The sequence below is a fragment of the Trichechus manatus genome, unplaced genomic scaffold (assembly GCF_000243295.1).
Source record: "Trichechus manatus latirostris isolate Lorelei unplaced genomic scaffold, TriManLat1.0 scaffold00036, whole genome shotgun sequence".
NCBI classification, from domain to species: Eukaryota; Metazoa; Chordata; class Mammalia; order Sirenia; family Trichechidae; genus Trichechus; species Trichechus manatus.
In genome coordinates this window covers 3,468,184-3,488,094 of record NW_004443972.1, presented here as the reverse complement: position 1 = coordinate 3,488,094, position 19,911 = coordinate 3,468,184, and the positions used below count along the sequence as shown (strand labels likewise).

General features: G+C 38.9%; 1 protein-coding gene across 2 annotated transcripts in view; it reads right to left on the bottom strand.

Moving 5' to 3' along the window:
* EPC2 (enhancer of polycomb homolog 2) overlaps positions 1-18,437 on the bottom strand; it is a 166,664-nt gene extending 148,227 nt beyond the window's left edge. For both annotated transcript variants that reach the window (XM_004375368.2, XM_023730382.1), the window contains exon 1: positions 18,253-18,437. In XM_004375368.2, the coding sequence (XP_004375425.1) occupies positions 18,253-18,405 (153 nt within the window). In that variant the 5' untranslated portion in view covers positions 18,406-18,437. The remainder of the gene's footprint in view (positions 1-18,252) is intronic.
* Positions 18,438-19,911: the final 1,474 nt, after the last annotated feature.

The following is a 19,911-nucleotide window of genomic DNA, read 5'->3' as shown; positions in this document are numbered from 1 at the left end:
AAAACAGCATGTGTGTTACTGTTACATGAGAAACTATCTGTTCTGTAAGCCTTCACCTGAAGTACAATAAAATATTTAAATAAAAAAAAAAATATCTTTCAAATACAAAATTCTGGTTAAGATGATATCACTATATATAACGTGTACAAATTCTTTGAGACTTTCATGTAGTACACAACATTATACCCGTACTAAAAATAACTGTCTCCTTCTGGGGAGTTGTGGTTTTGAGTCAGAGTGCCCTTTCGAGTCTTAGTTCTAATTACCCTGGAAATATATACTGTGAGGTAGGTAAAGATGCTGACAGTGACGCGGGTGATAAAACGTCACAAAAAAAAAAAATCTATACAGTAAATCTGGAATTTTGCTAGTTTTAAATATAAATTTTGTATTGCAAAATACAAAAATTACAGTACATACCTTCTGAAGTATCTGTCCCACTCACACCAACGTCCACTTTCTAAGAACTACCATCCCATCCTCTCCCACAGAAGCGAGCTGCCATCAAGTAAGCCGGCAAATCACCTCACCCTACCCCAAACCACAGTTGCTCGAACAGGCTAGATACCTGACTAGGCCAATCATACTCTATCTGCTGGAAATTTAGAAATGACAGTGAATCACTACTCTCAGTCAGAGCTGGTTGCTTAAACAGATGTAAAGTTAGAAGCTGGGGATGGTCACCTTTGGCCAAGAGGAGGCCAAAGTTCTGAAAATCCTTTTGCAGGGAAAAAAATAACAACACTAAAAACATTTTTAAAAAGAGTAATACCTTATTACAAAATGGAGTTCATTCCAGGAATTCTAGGATGGTTCAATATTATAACACTGATCAATAAGGGATATAACTAAAGGGAAAATCAAACGACTATCTACCAAAAAAAGCAGTTGAGAAAATTCCACTCATTCATGATAGAACACTGGAGATTTTACACACACACGAGGGTGAGTCAAAAAGTACTGCTACAAAACCATAGAAACCTTTACTAAACAAAAATATCAAAATGCAAAGCTACTGTTTCTGAACATACCCTCCATCTGGGTCTATACACTTCTGAAGGCAGTGTTTCCACCTCTCTAACCCTTCCTTGAAGAATTCTGCGCTCTCTGATTTATACCACATCAAAACGGCAGTTCTGGTGTCCTCTAGGGACTCAAATCGTGTTCCTTTTAAATGTTCTTTTGAGTTTGAGGAACAAAAAGAAGTCTGAAGGAGCAAGATCAAGGCTGTAGGATGGATAGATAAGGTTTTCCAATAAAATTCTCATAGAACAGCCCTTGCTACCCTTGAAGAATGAGCAGGTGCACTGTTGTGATGGAAAAAAATTCCTTGGTGCAACTTTCCTGGCCTTTTTCTCGCAATTTTCAATTTTCTTAAAACTTCTTCAAAATAAGCCCCCATGATCATCCTGTGTCCTTCGAGAAACTCTATCAAAACTACCCCTTTGGAATTCCAAAAAACTGTCGTCAGAACCTTCTGAGTGGTCTTCCCTCTCTCGGCTCATATTTGAGGCTTCCCGGCCTTTCTTAAACCACTTTATCCATCTACAAACTGTTGTTTGATGTGGGGCAGCATTCCCATAAACTTGTTGCAAAGTTTCTATAATTTGGGAAGATGTCCACTTGAGTTTTGTTAAAAATTTGATATTAACCCTAACCTCAGAATCGTTTTTTTCCATGACACGAAAAGTATCCTTTTTCTTCGAAGACACCCTAACGAGACTAAGACAAGTGTATTATGAGAGAACTTGTCTACAACCATCCACTGATCACAGAGATGTTTTGTTTGAAATAAACCCGTACACGTATGACCCGGAACCCTAGCAGCAATACTTTCTGACTTACTCTCGTACACACATGTGTATGTATACACACACACACACACACACACACACACACAAAAAAAAAAAAAACCCAAACCAAATGTATTGCTGTCCAGTCGATTCTCATAGCAACCCTATAGGAGAGAGCAGAACTGCCCCACTGGGTTTCTAAGTAGCGGCTGGTGGATTCAAACTGCTGACCTTTTGGTTAGCAGCTCAATGCTTAACCACTGTGCCTCCAGGGCTCCACATATATATACACATGTATATGTATTACATATATATATGCTGTTAAATTATAAATATATATTATTTTCTATATCTATATACTAGTCCCACCACCCATCTGTCAGTTTGTCGTACGGTGGCAGCTTGTGTGTTGCTATGATGCTGAAAGCTATGTCGCTCGTATTTCAAATACTAGCAGGGTTATCCATGGTGGACAGATTTCAGTAAAGTGAGACAGACTAGGGAGAAAGGCCTGAGGATCTACTTCTGAAAACTGAAAACCTTACGTATCACAAGAGAACGCTGCCCAACTCGCTTGCTTTGGACACCTCATCAGAAGGGATCAATCACCATAGCAAGACATCATGTCTGGTAAAGGAGAGGGCTAACAAGGGTGTGGGAGACCCTTAGTGAGACAGACTGGCACAGCAACTGCAACAATGGACCTGAACAAGCTAGCAATTGTGAGGATGGTGCAGGATAAGCCATGAGTCAGAATCAACTCAAGGGCAGCTAATAACAACAATGCATAATCAATCCAAAAAATTAAAAATTAACATCTAGAGGCATTAAAGTAAAAAACAAAACAAGATACCCATTATTTCCACTACTATTAACATGGAGTTGAAGTATTTGTATTTGCCAACAGAATTAGATATGGGAAGACAGTAAGAAACATACTAATTGGAAAAGCAGAGGTAAAACTACCTCTATTAGCAGATTATATGGTACCTACCTCAAGAACCCAAGAGAATCGATACAAAAAATAGTACAAACAATAAAATAATCCAATAAAGATGGAAGACAAAAAATTAACATACAGAATCAGAAGCTTTAGTAAATATAAGTAATAACAAGTTATATGGAATAATGGAAGAGGTAAATTCCTAGGAATAAGCTTAACAAAAAATGTGCAAAACCAATATAAGAAAAATGCTCCAGAAGGATACATAAGTAGACTTCAACAAATGAAGAAACAAACCATATTCTCAGATAGGAACTCAATATTATGAAATGAAAATGCCTTTCTCCAAAAGTTAATTTATAAATGTAAGGTAAATCCCAACAAAAGATCAACATTTTTTCTAGGATTAGACAAAATAATTATAAAGCTCATAGAGAAAAATAAACAAGAAAGAATAGTCAGGATACCACCCTGCTAACTCACAACTGAAGCCACTCCCGAAAGTCCACCTCTCACCCAAAAATTAGGCCTATAAAACAAACAATACACGTGAAGAACATCGTTTTTAGTTTAATCAAGTATACAAGACCAAACGGGCAACACCTGCCCAAAAAGCAAAGACGATACAGCAGAAAGGGATAGGAAACCTAGACAAATGAACATGGGGAACCCAGAGTGTAAAGGGAAGAGCGAGAATGCTGACACATTGCAGGGACTGCAACCAATGTTGCAAAACAATTTATGTATGAATTTTTGAATGAGAAACTAATTTGCACTGTAAACTTTCACCTAAAACACAATAAAATTAAAAAACAAAAAAGAACAGTCAAGAAAACTCTTAAAGAATAAAAGAACAATGAGAATGGGGGGAAGGAACTAGCCCTACCAGATATAAAAACAAATAATAAAATTAAAAGATCGATGACTAAAATAGTAAAATTTTTTGCACAAAAATAGACTGAAAGTCAATGAAACAAAATAGAAAGCTAAGAAATAGACCCAAATGACTAAAAAAGGTGGTATCTCAAACCAGGGAGAAAAGACAACTTTAAAAACAGTGTTTAGATAACTAAATATCCCATTTGGATGACAAAATTGGATCTATAGAGCAGTGCATACTAGCATAAATCATAGAAGTTCTAGAAAAAAACTTGAGGTAATTAGTAACCTGGGAGAGGGGAAAACTTTCCGAGCTTTAATTTAAAAGCCAAAAGCATTTTTTCATTAAGAACTGAAAACTCTGACTACATGACAATCAATATCCATCAACAGGGAACTAATTAAACTACAGAAAGCACATACAATATCACCTAGTTATACGAATAACAAATTAGGATCAATGCCCAACCCACAAGAATTTCTCCAATGACCCTATCTATGCTCTAAATTCCCTTTTTCTGAGGAATCACTATGTCTTCCTCCCAAACTCCTAGACCAATGATCCAAAGGCAAGCTGCCATTCTCTTACAATACCCACCTCCCAGGCTACTGTAACAAGGCCTAGTCTAATAATTGACAAGATGATGCAAGCTGGACCAAACAGATTCTTTCCTCAGATTTTTCAATCTGAAGAAACAGGTGACAAAACAAATCATGCAAACATACATACACACACACACACACACCCCTAAACCAGCTGCCATCGAGTTGATTCCAACTCATGGTGACCCCATATGTGGTTAGAGTAAGAACCGTGCTACATAGGGTTTTTAATGGCTGCTATTTTGGAAGCAGATCATCAGGCTTTTCTTATAAGACACCTCTGGTAGTCTGGAACAGCCATTGGTTAGCAGTCACGTCTATTATCCATTTGCACCACCTAGGGACTCCACGCATTTAAAAAAAAAACCCTTTGCTGTAGAGTCAACTTTGAGTCACAGTAGCAACCCTATCCCTACAGTACAGAGGAGAACTGCCCCAGAGGGTTTCCAAGGCTGTAATCTTTAGGGAAACAAACTGCCCTATCCTTCTCCTGCGGAGCATGGTTGGTGGGTTCAAACTGCCGTTGGCAGCTGAGCGCTTTAACCACTGCACCACCAGGCTCCTTATATAAAAATACATAGGTAAAAGCACATAATGATGTACACTCACTCGGATGTCAACCATGGATATCTCAGTGGTAGGACTGAGAATGCTCTGTTTTCTTTATACTTTTCCTGCATTTTTTTTTTTAAACAAATAAACATATGTGATACTGTCATAATTGGAGATAGGGGATATTTCCAAAAACAATTAAGCTGGATGTTTCAGTGTTTTATTTTTCAAAGTTACAGAAAAATTATCTATATCAAGATATGCTCATCACATGACTGCGCACATTTCCAATGATCATTTTGTACTGCTTTACTCACCCTTCTTTCCACCCTACAACCCTTCCACAGGGAATGAGCATCTTCCTTATGCTGTGTTAATATCAGGCAACTTTTAATTATGCTGTTTCTAGATGATTCTACTACAATACAGGCAAACAATATCTAAATATATTTACTTTAGAGCCTAAAAGGAAGAATCTCCCTTATACTCCATTTACAGTATTTGCATCCTTCAGTGATGTTTCCACTTAAAAGAATCTAAGAATCAGTAAATGAAAGTCTGTATTTTACAAGAGTGTAAACTCAAGAGTCTAAAGTTGAAATATCTTCTTAGACTCTTTAGAAATTTTAGAACTTTGTAATTCATACACAATGAAAATTAACAATAAAAAAGTAATCTATATTATATCTACTAAAATGCGATTCTTAGCCTCCTCTACATCATTTACTCCTTTAATAATCTGAAGATTATCTTGGGGGTGAGGGATGGAACACACACATATAAAACTGGGGGGGAACAAAATCAGGAAGTTCACAGACTCTATTAAGTCTATCTATGTACTACGGACTCAGTTAAGAAACCCTGATACAAAAGGGAGACAAATGAAATGTCTTAACCCAAAAGATATCCAAATGTTTTTTCTCAGTCATAAATTTGCTGAAAATACACAGCTAGAAATCACATTCTTGAGGCATCAGCCTCCTAATCTTATCCCACCACCACCACCCATGTACTTCCTCCACAATCAACCCTACTGTTACGATCTCTTACAAATAAAAACTTAATGACATACCCTACAAAACTCTAGCTCCCATCAAGATTAAACCCTATATTCTCTAGCATAAAGGAAACACATACATACAGTTTAACATAATTTACTTATCATCACATACATACTACATGATGTATTATCCATGTTTGCTGAATTAATTAGAGCAGTTTTTCAAACTGTGGGTTAAACTATTAGTGAATCATGAAATCAATTTAGTAGTGCATGATAAAAATTATTTCTAATAAAACTGAACTGAAAAGGGAAAAAATATATGTATATAAGCATGTTTGTGTATGTATATCAAAATGTACTTTGTTTCTGTTACACATACACAATGAGTCAGTCAAAAAGTCTGAATGCTTAATGAATCAGAGCAAAACAAAAGAAATCCTGAAAAGGAGTGGTAAAATGGCGAGCCAGACAGGCACATATCATGGACACACACGCCAACATTTTTTTTCTACCTGGACAAATCGATCCTATTTAATCAAAGTCACCCATAAATTGTAATTTGGCTGGTAGATCTAGGGCAAAGCCTACTCATGTATTTTATAAAAGGCATCTCACCAACATGCTACCTCCTAAATTGGTGGTTCTTCAAGTGGAGTCACCAGACAACAGCATCAGGATTACCTAGGAACTTGCTAAAAATGCAAATTCTCTGGCCCCACCTATGACCCACTAAATCAGACACTCTGGGCATGGGGCCCAGTGATCTGTGTTTTAAGAAGCCCTCCTCCAGGTGATTCTGATGCACACCAAAAGTTTAAGAATCACTGTCTTAAATCTTTTGTATCTCTTTTGCAGATATTTTCAAAAGTCCTTAAGAATTCTGTCAACGTTGTTGAGCTACTTCAGAGTAAAGCTGAAGGGTAACTGCTACTAGCTGAAACATTATAAACTAGAGACAATCCTCTTCCAAGTACTTTCTTTATGGAAAGTGGCCCCTGGACTTTAAACGAAAATAAGTAAACCTTGTGCATTGCTTGTATAATAATCAAGCAGCACTATCTCTTTAGATCATCCTCCATAACACAAAGGTTCTTTTCCTCAGAACTCTTTTAATAGGCACTGTTTGTAATAGGATTTTGTCTGTCCTAAAAGGTGGATGTGGAGGACAATGGTGGTTCAGTGGTAGAATTCTTACCTTCCATGTGGGAGACTTGAGTTCAATTCCCAGCTAATACATCTCATGCACAGCCACCATCCTTAAGTGGAGGCTGTGTGCTCGGCAAAGTTTACAGGCTAAATGGAACTAGGAAGAAAAGCCTAGCAATCTACTTCCAAAAAGGAGCCAATGAAAACCCTATCAATCACAAAGGTTTGATCTGCAAATGATCATGAGATGGCACAGGACCAGGCAGTATTTTGTTCTGTTGTGCATGGGGTCGCCAAAAGTCGGGGGCTGACTTGACAACAGTTAACAACACAAGAACAAAAAGGTGGATCTACACCAGACCACAAAAATTGTTTCGAACCTACAGTAACAAAACTGGTATATATCGCATATGTCCCTATAAAAAAGGAATGACACATGTCTAATTCATGCCATGCTGGCATAGAGAAATAATTTCAAGACTAATTTGTAAAAACTAATTAATATATTCAATTAGCTATTACATGAATTCACATACACACTGGTTCAAATCATGTCCCTCAAGACACAAATTTCTACAATATTATTTTTATCTTTCAAATACATTAAACTTCATACTGAGTTACCTGTGTACTATTCTTTCCTCCATACTTACAACAGTCATAAGCTGCTTCAAAACAACTATATTTTGTCTCTTTCTGTGTTTAAAGTACAAAGCAGGTATTGTTCATTCAGTCAACAAATGTTTAATGAGCAGCTACCACACGTATACACTGTACCAGATGATGGGCAGTACAAAGGTGATACAAACAGTACTTGTGTTCATGGAGCTGTTTATTGAATGAACAGACATCACAAACAACAACAATGAAAGAGAGTGTGCAGTCTGTATGAAAGATCTGGCTTGCCAACATATCTGAAATAAATTATCTTTCTTCAAAGGGGTACCCTATCGTTTCCCCTCTAACACAAGGCCATACATAAATGTCACAAAAAATACACTGGCAAGTCATTTAATCAACAGTTAATCTGATTTTAATATTCTGTATATATAGTAATATATACAAAAGTCCTACACATAATGCAAGGCTTTGCATTCCCTCATGGAAATGCCAGGTTTGATACCCAAACTCCAAATACCCAACAGAAAAGATACAAATTGCCAGTTCTCAATTCCAGAAATTTTATTCTCTGACTTTACCACTGTAGATTAAGAAAAGAACTTTAAGGTCACCTATTACTCACTTGTAAAATGAGTACAGCAAGAGAAGTAATTTCCTACTTTACCAAGGAAAAAAGCATTTGTCTAGAAACTTTCTAGGACACACATACAAACTATTAATAGTAGCTGCCTCTGCGAAGTGTCTAGGAATCTGGGGACAGAAGGGCACTTATTTTTCATGTATATCCTTTTGTGCTGTTAAATTTTTATTTTCAAATCATGTGGATATATTATTTTTCGAGTTTAAAAAGTTGGTATAAAAATATCTTAAATATAAAAATAGCATAATTCTGTTTACAGTAGCATCTCCTTTATAATGGTGGGAATAAAATCTGCAGCCTGCCTATATATTTGAGACAAGGATGACACAGGAATGGGAATGCTGCTTGGGCCACAGAAATGGTCCGGAAGGGTTCTTAACCTCGGGTCATGGATCCCCAGAATATCCACAGAAAGAACTCAGGAGTCCATGACCTTGGGTAATAATTATGTCTTTAATTTCATTAACTTCTAACTTAAATTTAACATTTCCTTCACTTACTAATGTAGGCAACAACCTACAGTAGTACTAGCAATACCTGTTGTCTCTGTCACCAAAAGAAGTCATGGATCTCATCGTATCCTATTACAGTAGCTGTAGATGTCAAAATTATCACTTATATTCATCACTAGTTCAAATTTAAGACAACCGGATTCACCTCTAAATCTTGTTTTTTTACTGTGTTAGTAAGGCACCCTCATATATTACATACTGTTTTAATACTATGATAACTATATTTCAATATAGCTGGTTTCTTTATTTTATGCATTTAAAACATCATGCTGAGGAGTTTCACCAGACTACAAAGAGATCTACAGCACAAAAACGTTAAGAATTGCTGGATAATGTTTCTTAAATCAGGTGCAAAAACCCCCGTTTGGAAACTGAGGGAGGAAGTATTTTTGGGTAATCTCAACTGGAATGCTATAAAAAATCAGTAGGCAGGGAATAGATGTGATAAACTTCTTGTTGAGCCTGCAAAACTTCCATACAACCAAGTATGAACTGAATGCCAACAGTGTCCCAGTTGAGAAACACCTCAAGGATCAAATAAATGGCATGACTACCCTCATCAATACTATGCTTTCCAAAGTTTACAAACTTCAGTGTTCATCCTAAAGAGTTCATTGGTATGTCAGAATTTCTTTCTTTATTCTCTTCCACCTACTGAACAGATTTTCATCACAAAATCTATTTTCCCCCAATGACCACCTAAGCTGTCCAACAACAAAAAAAACTGCTTCTGAAAAACAAATACAATATTTTACTATCAATTATTCAGGACCCAATTACTACTCTGAGTTACAGCTGATGATTTAGTTCTCTGGGCTGCTGATTTTCAAAGTCTTTAATTTTTTAAATCAATTTGATTGTTAACTGCTCTGCCAGAAACTGGAGAAGAAATGAACAAAATACACTTATCAATCTGTTAATGCTTGACGGCTGTAAAACTATATTCGATTGGCAGGAGAAAAAAAGTGGAACTATCACAAAATAATACATGGGAATATTCTGTATATTTTACCCTTCCATACTCCTCCCTAGTTCTATCATCCTGTATAACTGAAAATTGTTAACAAGAAACTGTAGTTGCCTGTATAAGCACTGACTTTAAATCTACAAAAAACTTAATCTTTAAAAATACCCTTTGTGGTATTTCCCATTGAACGGATGAAGAAATGTAGCTAAATGAAATTAAGTAATTCACCTCACCCAGAGGGAAAGTAGCAGAGGCCAGGACTGGAACCTAAAATACAATTTCAAACTTCCAACCACTTCATCAAATCAGCAATACAACTGAATGCAGCTTGTCAACTCTTCAATCAACAGCCTCGTCCTCTGCTCATAAAGAAAAGAAAGCTGCAAGCAAATACATGAGTTAGAAAGCTAGCAGACAGGTTGATGCTTCCACTCTGCATCCCTCTCACCTCACAGCAATGCTAGCTGACAGGAAAAAAGAAACCTAAAAGCAGATATAAGGAAATGGTGCTGAGGAGAATCTGGAAATGACTGCCAATTTCCTCCACAGTTATTAATTCCAGAAGAAACGGTCCTGCGTGGTAGAACAGGCGAATTTGTCTTTGTTCATTTAAGCAATGTAGGAAAGGCAAATAATCAAGGGTCAGCTTTAAAATAAAACCAAATAATAATGATAGACATTCTACTTATCTACTTTGGTCTCCTTCAATGGCTCATTCCTATCTTTTCTCATGGTGTCTCCTATGTACCCATTACCGTTTTTCTACCTCAACTCTATCTGAAATGAAATAGACTTAACTGAAATGAAGACACAGAGCTGTATGTGCAGTAATACAACGAAACTCAATCCTAGTGCCCATGGTCACGGCCAATAACTATTACAAACTTTCTATTACTTAAGTGCCAAGCTAGGTATCTAACCTGTCTTTTAAAAACAAAACAAAAACAGTTGCTGTCAAGTCGATTCTGACTCATGGTGACCCCATGTGTGTCAGAACGGAATTGTGCTCCACAGAGTTTTCAATGGCTGATTTTTTGGAAGTAGACTGCCAGGCCTTCCTTCAGAGGCACCTCTGGGTAGACTCAAACCCCTAACCTTTCGGTTAGCAGCCCAGTGCACTAACCATATGCACTACCCCAGGACTCCCCAGCCTGTTTTAGGTACTGTATTGAGTAAAGCATACAATGCAATACTGTACTTAAGGCATTTAGGTAGTTAAGAGAGTATTCTCTCTCTCTCTTTCTCACACACACACACACACACACACACACACACACACCCACACACACCCATACATACCTCTCAAACCTTAAGTGAGAAACATGAGATATAAAATTAAAATAGACTCAAGTGGTATAGAATAAAAGTACTACCAGAATCCAAAAAATTTACAGTGATGACTAAGAGCAGTAAAAATGGTGAAAGAAAATTTCATGAAAGCAAGAGAGCTGACCACATCCAAAACATACAGAATGGATTGTTCTATTTATCTCTAGGAAAAATTAGTATCAGATAATGGATAAATTAATTGATCCTCATTTAAAAAAAAAAAAACCCTAAATCAAATTGACAGCATCTCAGTAGTGTTAAAGAGTTAAATTTTAATGTATTAGTATCTTCCTAATACTAAGTTTCACACTTGTTAGTTCTTTTCATCTGATTAACATTCAGGACAGTATGTCCAGCAGGCAGATACGTGAATTCACAAATGTAAGAAATTTTTAGAGCCAAAAGTACCTTAAAGGTCACTCCGTCCGATCCTATTTCACGAATGAGGAAACTAATGGCCAGGAAGACTAAATAATTTCTTCCAGGTCACCCAAAACTCATCCTTTGCTACTATGAAATTAGTAAGTGTGAAGTGTTTTCTTTAAAAGGATTTTGGAGACTTCTATTATAGTCCTTGATTTAACAAAATATTCTAATCTCATTAAAACACCTTAAAAATTTAAGGTTTGTTAAAAACATACTAAGTATACTAACTCATCTTGGGACAAACCATGGATTAAAACATTTTAACTTCCTAACTTTTGGTCATGACGTTATTTATTCATCAGGAGATCTCTCAGGGAAGCTCCCTGGCTAAGGCCTCATTCTCAGGATGGCAGCCCTTACCAGCACATGCATACTAACTTCCCCTGACCCCTTGACTGGCAGACTTAGAGGTAGACACCTGATACAAGCCAGACCAATCACACTCTCTATCTTAGGAATCTGGAATTTTGAACTGAGAGAAACATAAAAACAATGATAATAATGGCTAATATTTATTAACCGCTAATACTGCATGCCACAAACTGTTCCAAGCATGCTGCAATTCATGTAATCCTCCCAGCAACCCCAGGAGATTTTACAGATGAGGTTAACCTGCCCAAGGACTCAAATCTATGCAGTTTGACTCCAGAATACAGGCACACAGGCACTTAACTGCTACTCTATACTCCTTCTCAAAAGATTGGAATTGTTAGTGTCGAGTGACATCAGTGTTACTTGCTGCTGAAAAGCCATAGTTGCCTTGGTTCCTGCACTTCCCAAGCCTTGACTGTTCAACACTTCCCTGAAGCCTGTGAGACATCCTCCAGGATCCTTAAAGTAACCAGATTTGGTTTCTTTTACTTGAAACCAACCTCATCATCCCATCTATCTAATATTTATAAGCCTCATCTTTAGAAAGCAGATACAGAAGTAACATAAACTTGCACCACAAAGAAATCATTCCTTTAAATTTTTTTTTATAAGAATGTGTTTACAAAAGGATTCGCCACAAGTTTCTTTCAAAATATCTCTCGCTTAGGCCGAAACTTTTAATGACACTTCCATGCGTATGGGATAAGAAGGGATAGAACAGGAAAGCTGTAAATGGACCTTAGCTATCATTTAGTTCCAAATCAGCATATTCTCAATCCACTCATTTTATAGATGAAGCAGTACAACCCTGTGTTGACAATCAGAGCCTGGAGTCAACTGCCCATTGGGCCTAAGTTCAAATCCTGGTTCTACCAAGTTCTAGTCTAAGTAGGTGACCTTGAGCAAGTCAGTTAATCTCTAACGTCTCAGTTTCTTTCTCTGGAAGAGATAACAGCATCTACACATCCAATAATGAGCTCTAAAGCATCTTCTGAGTTTAGCAAAGTGCCTAGCACATGCTCGACACATTCACTAACACGCTCTCAATAAATGTTAGCTACGATGGTAGTGATGAGCAACAACCTGAGGCTCAGAGAGGTAGATAATTTTCCTAGATTATACGGCCACTTATGGACAGAACAAGAACTAGAAACAAGGGCGCCAGATTTCAGCTCAATGTTCTTTTCTTCTACACCACCCTACAAACTCACGGACCTAACATTCAAAACTATCTCTCATCTGATATAATACTACCTTTTTCAATCTAATCTCCACCTCAACTTTTATTCATTCATTGACCAAATATTTTATTGAATGCCTTCATGTTCTAAACAGTTTCTAGTGCTGTAGAAATAGCAAAGAACAAAATCCCTACCCTTGGGAGGTTTCTATCAGCCGGGGAGATAGGATACACAAGAACATCTAACATAGATGAAGCTTCCTTTAGTTTTCTTAAGATTCATAGAACTTGCTTTAAACATTCCTGCACTCTTGTATTTGCTTCAACATGCACCATATCTGAAAAGCCTCCTGCCTTTTCTCCACACAAGGAACCTGAAAGCCCAAATTGTTAGATCTCTGTAAGAAGGCATCTCTATACATTCCATTAACCGTTTCTTCTCACTCCTCTCAACTACCCTGACATTTAACTTTTTCTAGTGCTCTTTTGATGTCTGACACCCCGGTAGTTTTTGCTAACTTTCCAGATATATGTTTTTCAGCTCAATGACTCATTCAAGTTTGTTGAAGTCAAGGTCTGTATCTGATTGTTTTTTTATTCCTAACAACACTCTAGCACACAGTTTTACACATACTTTTTGATATACAGATCCTCCCCCTTTAAATAGTTTCTCAATATCTTATTTAGCTAACATCTGGCATTTATGTAATAACTGTCATATGGCATTTACTTTCATTGAAAGAAACAATGCTTAATGTTTTTACACTATCAATTTACAAAATTGTATATCTTCTTTCAAATCTTTTATTATGAAACATACTTTATCAGTGCCAAAAATAATTTTGAAAGGTAGAAAGACTGAACATATTCCTACCCTATCATTGGAAATAGTCCTTAAAATATTAAGATAATAGCAAAAAAATTCGACATGAAGGGAAAACGCCAATTAATTCAGTTACAGATTCTCCCCCTCTTCCGAAATAGAACTCTAAAAACTAAATCACATGCTTCATGCAGACTTAGGTTCATTCTAATATAAAGATACATCTTATAAAAATCTATACACTGGGCTGCCATGCATCAGAATCAACTCAACAGCAACTAAAACATAACACCACACATCTTTGAGAGTTGATTAGCAGAAGATAAAGACTAATGTTGCAGCCATACCTATGTGTAAAAAATTTCATATTTAAAGAGGTCTCTCGCCCAAGGCGGGGAAAAGATTTAATATTCAGGTATACATAGCAATAAAATAGGCAATGAAAAAGAATTCCCGGAAGAATTTACCAAATTCTGCTAATAAATTATACAGTTAGTGTTCCATAAAAGCAAAGCTCTTCATGGACAAAAAGAAATAGAAGCTCATTCAACACTCAACAAACATGTAAGAAGCACGTTACATGCGAGGCATAGTTCTGGGCACTCGGAAGACAATGAACAAAACAATCGGAGATCCTTGAGCTTACAGAGATTATATTCTAGGAGAAAATCTAAATAAAATGGGATACTTTCCTACAAATTTCTTATATGCTTAAGATAACATAACGGTGCCGATACAGGAGAAGTAACTGCAAAGAAAAAAAAAAAAAAGAGAAAATCTGAAAAGCCAAAAGCAAACGTCAGAAACAGTTAAGTGATGAAAAAACTACACTTCCTTATAATTTAATATTCTGACCAAGTCAAGATCATCTTTTAAAGTTGCCAAAATTAGAATACGCAAAATATTACATACTAAAACTATAATAAACTTAATATTTATGTAATAGTTCAGAAGATAATTCAAGGTTCTGTACAAAGTCAATATGAAGCATCGTGGTTATGAGACTAGGCTTCTGTGACATTAAAAGCAAGGGTTTGAATGCTAGCTCTGCCACTTACTAGCTGTGAGACCCTTCAGTTTCTTAGTCTATAAAATAGGAATCAAAATACCTCATCAGGCTGTGGCAAGGATTCAACAATCAACCAAAACTGGAAACAATCCAAATATCCAACAACAGATAAATGTATAAATACAGTGCATCAATTCACTGGAATATTACTTAGCAATAAAAAGGAATGGATGGATTCACACACAACATAAATGAATTTCAAATGCATCATTATAAGCGAAAGAAACCAGACACAACACAGTATATATAATTCCATGTATACGAAATTTTAGAAAAAGCAAAACTAATCTATGGAGAAAGAAAATCAGAGGTTGCTTGGAACTAGGGTAGAGGAGAACTGACTGCAAAGGAGCATGAGGAACTTGTTGGGATGTTGGAAAAGTTCTGTGTCTTGATTGTGGTTAGGTTTCTATGGGTGCATACATCTGTCCAAACTCATCAAAACGTATGCTTAAAATGAGTACATTTTACTGTACGTAAATTATACCTCAAAAAGAAAAAAAAAAGGATTAAATGAGACAACATATATAAAGCCCTCAGAACAGTTAACAAGGGCATAGGAAGTATTCAACAAATGGTAGAATAAATAAAAGTTTATAGTATCTGACTAAGGCCAAGTGCCAAGACCAAGCTATAGGAAGATACCAACTGGCAAACCTCAGGCAAATGATGATGAAAATAAGGAAAAGAAAGAAAAGAAGTAAAAGATGCCTGCTTGCCAAAAGAACAGGATTAAGAAAATGATATTCTCAGCAATGATAAGAGTGCTACCAATGCCAAAGAACACCTAGATTACCTCAACCAGGCATTGTCTGAATGTAATTCAAAATTGAGTCAAAGACTTTATGAAGTCTAATGATAGTCCAGTAGCTATAGAGAGTCCATAATTTTATTGTTGGGGGTGGGGAGTGGAGGAGGATACACATCCATGAAGGCTTGACCATGAAGTCAGAGGATTTTGCCAAGCCAAACAGAAAAGGGGTCACTTTGTGCATATTTTAAAAACGCCAAGCAAAAATCAGTAAATCCATTTAAGTCTTTTTTTTTGCCTTCCAATTCTACGTGATTTAAAAAATACTTACAAAGGTAACTGATTAAAACATGTAGAACCTAGAAGTTGGGTTGAAACACAACTTAAGTGAAACAAAACAAAACATCTGCGAAACTCATATCAAGGCAGAAATTTTTTGTTTTTTTAATGAACAAATAATGTTGCTTAATAACAGAAGTCCTGTAAATAAGACCAGAAGAATTGAACTGAATGTCACTCAAAAAAAGTGCAAGTCTTCTGACATACATGTTAAAGAAAAAAATGAAAGGAAGGAGAAAAAATAACATCCCAATTGGACACACTGGGAAGCAAGACTTTAGACTATAAATCTTAACTGTAAGGGTTTGTTTTGATTTTAAGGACCTACACTTGTCACATTAAAGAGGCAGAAAGGACAGAGAAAAAAATTAGAAGTCCTGGGTTTCAACGATGGTTCTATCAGAATTTAGATTTCTTTTTCCTTAAAATTGGGGAGTTGAGGCAGGAGACTGAAAATAATCCAACTTTGGCACTCACGTTCTAGATAGAAAATCACAAGTTTTACTAAAAAGATTAATAGCACTGGGTTGTGAGAGGAATTAAGCAATTATTTTTAATACAACATGAAAAAAAATAAACTGCAAGTTTTCTTCCTAAATTCAGATAAAATACCAAGACAACTAAGGACCAAATTTTGCTGGTCATTGTACACAAACATACGTATCTTCCAGGGTTTAACCGTTCATTCTGGAACAAGTTTCTTGACTCAAGTTCTTACCAAACCAAAATAATAAAATCCAAATTGATACTTAGATTCCTAAGCACCCTTTCTTTTTGGGTAATAATCTATAAAATAACACTAATGGAAATTTAACTTTGTGGAAATCCAAACCTGTTTTTTTTTTAAGATTAAAGAAAATTCAATTAACTCTTGTACATACTATAATTTTTCTAATTATCCTTTCAATGGAAAACTGAGCTAAGTTGGGAACAGGTTTTCCTTTAAAAAATGCAAATGTCATTCAGCATTAAACTTTAGGCATACATGTTGGATTTTCATTTTATTTATTTTAAAAATGTTGAGTGCTCATCTTGCTATTACGGCTATACTCATTTTCCACTGAAAAGGTTATGTCTTTCACAAAATCAAACACCGAAGAAAAATGTGATTAAATCACAGCTGAAAATAGTAATAATGGGGTAATATAATGAGGTCAGAACTGAAGCAGCCAATCAGAGGCATAAAAGCATTTCCTGCAATATTAATAGTCAAAAGAGAAAACCAATCACGGAAACCTCGAGCCTTCTTTTGACAGTCAAAGAAACAAGAGAACCAATCCACACACGCCCGGGGTTGACAATAAGGCGGGACTGTAGGTTCATTGAAGAAATTCTTGGAGGGTGCAGTTACTATGAACTTCGCATACAAGTAACACCAATAGAGAATCATAAACACTGTCAAGTCAGATGAAATTCAACTGTATGTAAAATTCAAGCCATGGGGGGGGGCATTTCTGCTAAAAGTCACTGTATCATCAAATAAACAACCACCAATTTAGATGCAAGAGATCAACTTCTAAATGACCACCCTCCAATGACAATTCTCAGGGACAGAGCGTGGGCACGGCGCAGCGCCGGCGGCTCTTCCCAAACATCCGTCGTTCATTCCTAACGCTGCGCACCGAGCGGGCGCCGTTCTGGCAAGGCAGGCAGAGCCCGCCCGCCCGCCACGCATGGGCCGCGGTACCAGCCCTTCGCATCTTTCTAACGCTACCTCCAGCATGGTAGTGGCGGCCCCCGCCCTCCCCCGCCGCAGTGCTGCACCACTCATCCTGCTGCACCATCGAGGGCCGGGTAGCGAAGAGTGAGACTATCTTCCTGGGAGAAAAACGATATTTGCTTTTAAGGCACTTTACTTTTCATAAGTCATTTCAAAAAGAACCCAATGCAAAAGCAAATTTAAAAGTGGGTAGAAAAGAAGTCTCTCCTGGCCAAGGGATCCCTCGCTCATTAATTAACCCGGCACCCGGGGGGGAAAAAAAGGTAAACAGAAACCGTACGCCAACTGCGGCTAGAGCATCCCCTACGCCATTCCCGGCCGCCGCTTACGGCAAGGCCCCCTTACGGCAGCGTAAGCAGCGCTGCGAGCTAATCACAACACTGGGACGCAACAACATGGCGGCCGCGGGCGGGCGCTGCGCCGGCCGAAAAGGTTTACGCTACTCTGCCGGCGTAGGATCCCATGCATTGAAGCGGCAGCGGCGCCCTCCAGCGAGCGTAGACCGCTCTGTGAATGGCGAGGCCCGACTGACAAAGGGGAGGGGGGAGGAGGGAAGGGGGGGTAATAAACACTCGAGTCCCTACCGATTCCTCCTCCTTCTCCATCCCGGTGGGCATCTGGGGCACGGCCCGGTTGATGGAGACGCAGTCGTTGAGATCAGGCATGTCCTTGCCGCGGTAGATAGGCAGCGGTTTGGCGGCGTCCAGCGCCCGCGCTCGGAAGGAGAGTTTACTCATTGTCTCCCCGCCTTACAGGAACAGCCCGGGCGGCGGCGTCGGGGCGGGCGGGGAGGGGGGGGGGAGGACTCCCGCCGCCTCCTCCACCTCCTTCCTCAGTGCAGCGCGGCCGGCCCGCTCCTCCTCCTCCTCCTCACTGGCCCCGGCCACAGCATGGGCGCCCACCCCACCCGAAAACAGCCCCCCGCCGCCCGCGGCCGCTTCCACACACTAGATCCGCCGCTCGCCCGCCCGATCCGCTCCCTGCGCCATGGCCAACATGGCGGACATTACCACAGCGGCGGCGAGCGATCCCGGCAGCCCGCGCGAGAGCGCGCCCCCGCCGCGGGGACGCGCCTCGCCCTCTCCCTCCCTCCCTCCTTCCTCTCCCTTCCCCTCCCTTGCTTGCCCACCCACTCTCTCCGCGGCGCGGCAGGCCCGCGGGAGCGTTCTCAGCCTCCGGCCGCTGGGAGGAGAGCGGGTGACGGCGCTTCTCCGCTGGCCGGCCTGTGCTCTCGCGTTGTGGCAGGTGCCAGGTGCGCAAGTTAACCCGTGCCCCAGAGCCTGCGCCTCTGCCTCTGCGGCCCCATCACCCCGCTCGCTTGATGCCTCAGAGGAAGGAGCCGGTCAAAACACTGCGGCGCGGAGCAGCGCGTGTGTACAGAAGTCTGTGAGCGGGAAAGGAAGATGCCGATTAGGACCACAACAGCCACCACCCGAGCATGTATTTATAAAGCACCTATCTCCAAGGCGCGCCGAGGGCAGGCTAATTCGCATCTTCTGAATCGCACATCCTCGGAAGGTGCGAAAGGTCCATTCCGCCTGCCGTCTCAGAGGGGAGCTGACCTGCGGGGTCTCACCCGTGTCGAAGCGCCCGCGCGACCCAGCACACTTGCCCGCATCCTCTCGTCTATACCTGACTGATAAAGCTCTCCAAGATAAGGGATCCTCGCTCATCCTCGCCTTCACTGGGAGAATGTTAATGGGAGCAGAAAGGGTTAATGGTTTGAGGCTGGATGCAACAAGTGTACTTGAACCTGTCCCCCAAACTCCAGTAGAATTATTTAGAAGATGGTAGCTATTTCTCAGATTTAAAAAAAAATAAGGGTTTTTACAAATTAAAATTGCAAAATTTGACCAAGATCGCGCACATTTCCGAAGTGGCAGATGTGTATAAAAATACCGCGTGCTGTGGAAGATGCAAAGAAGTTAGAGATAAAGTCTCTGCCCTCCTGCAGCTTTCACATTAATGGAATAACGGAACAATCGGAAAGGTGGTAACAATAAGAGATGTAAATAGTTGAACAGCTGGAAAAATAAATGACAGCAAAAGATTTAAGTACTTGGAAACTATACAGGAGATGACCCAAGGCACGTGATTCATTATCAAATGAGTTATACAGGCAGTAATTGCCATGACAGTTCAGAGAAAGTAGACATTATTTTAGCCTGAGCTGGTCAGAGAAAGCTCCAAGGAGGAGGGGAAATCAGATTTCGCGATATTGCTGAGATCAACCTCGTGTAGCT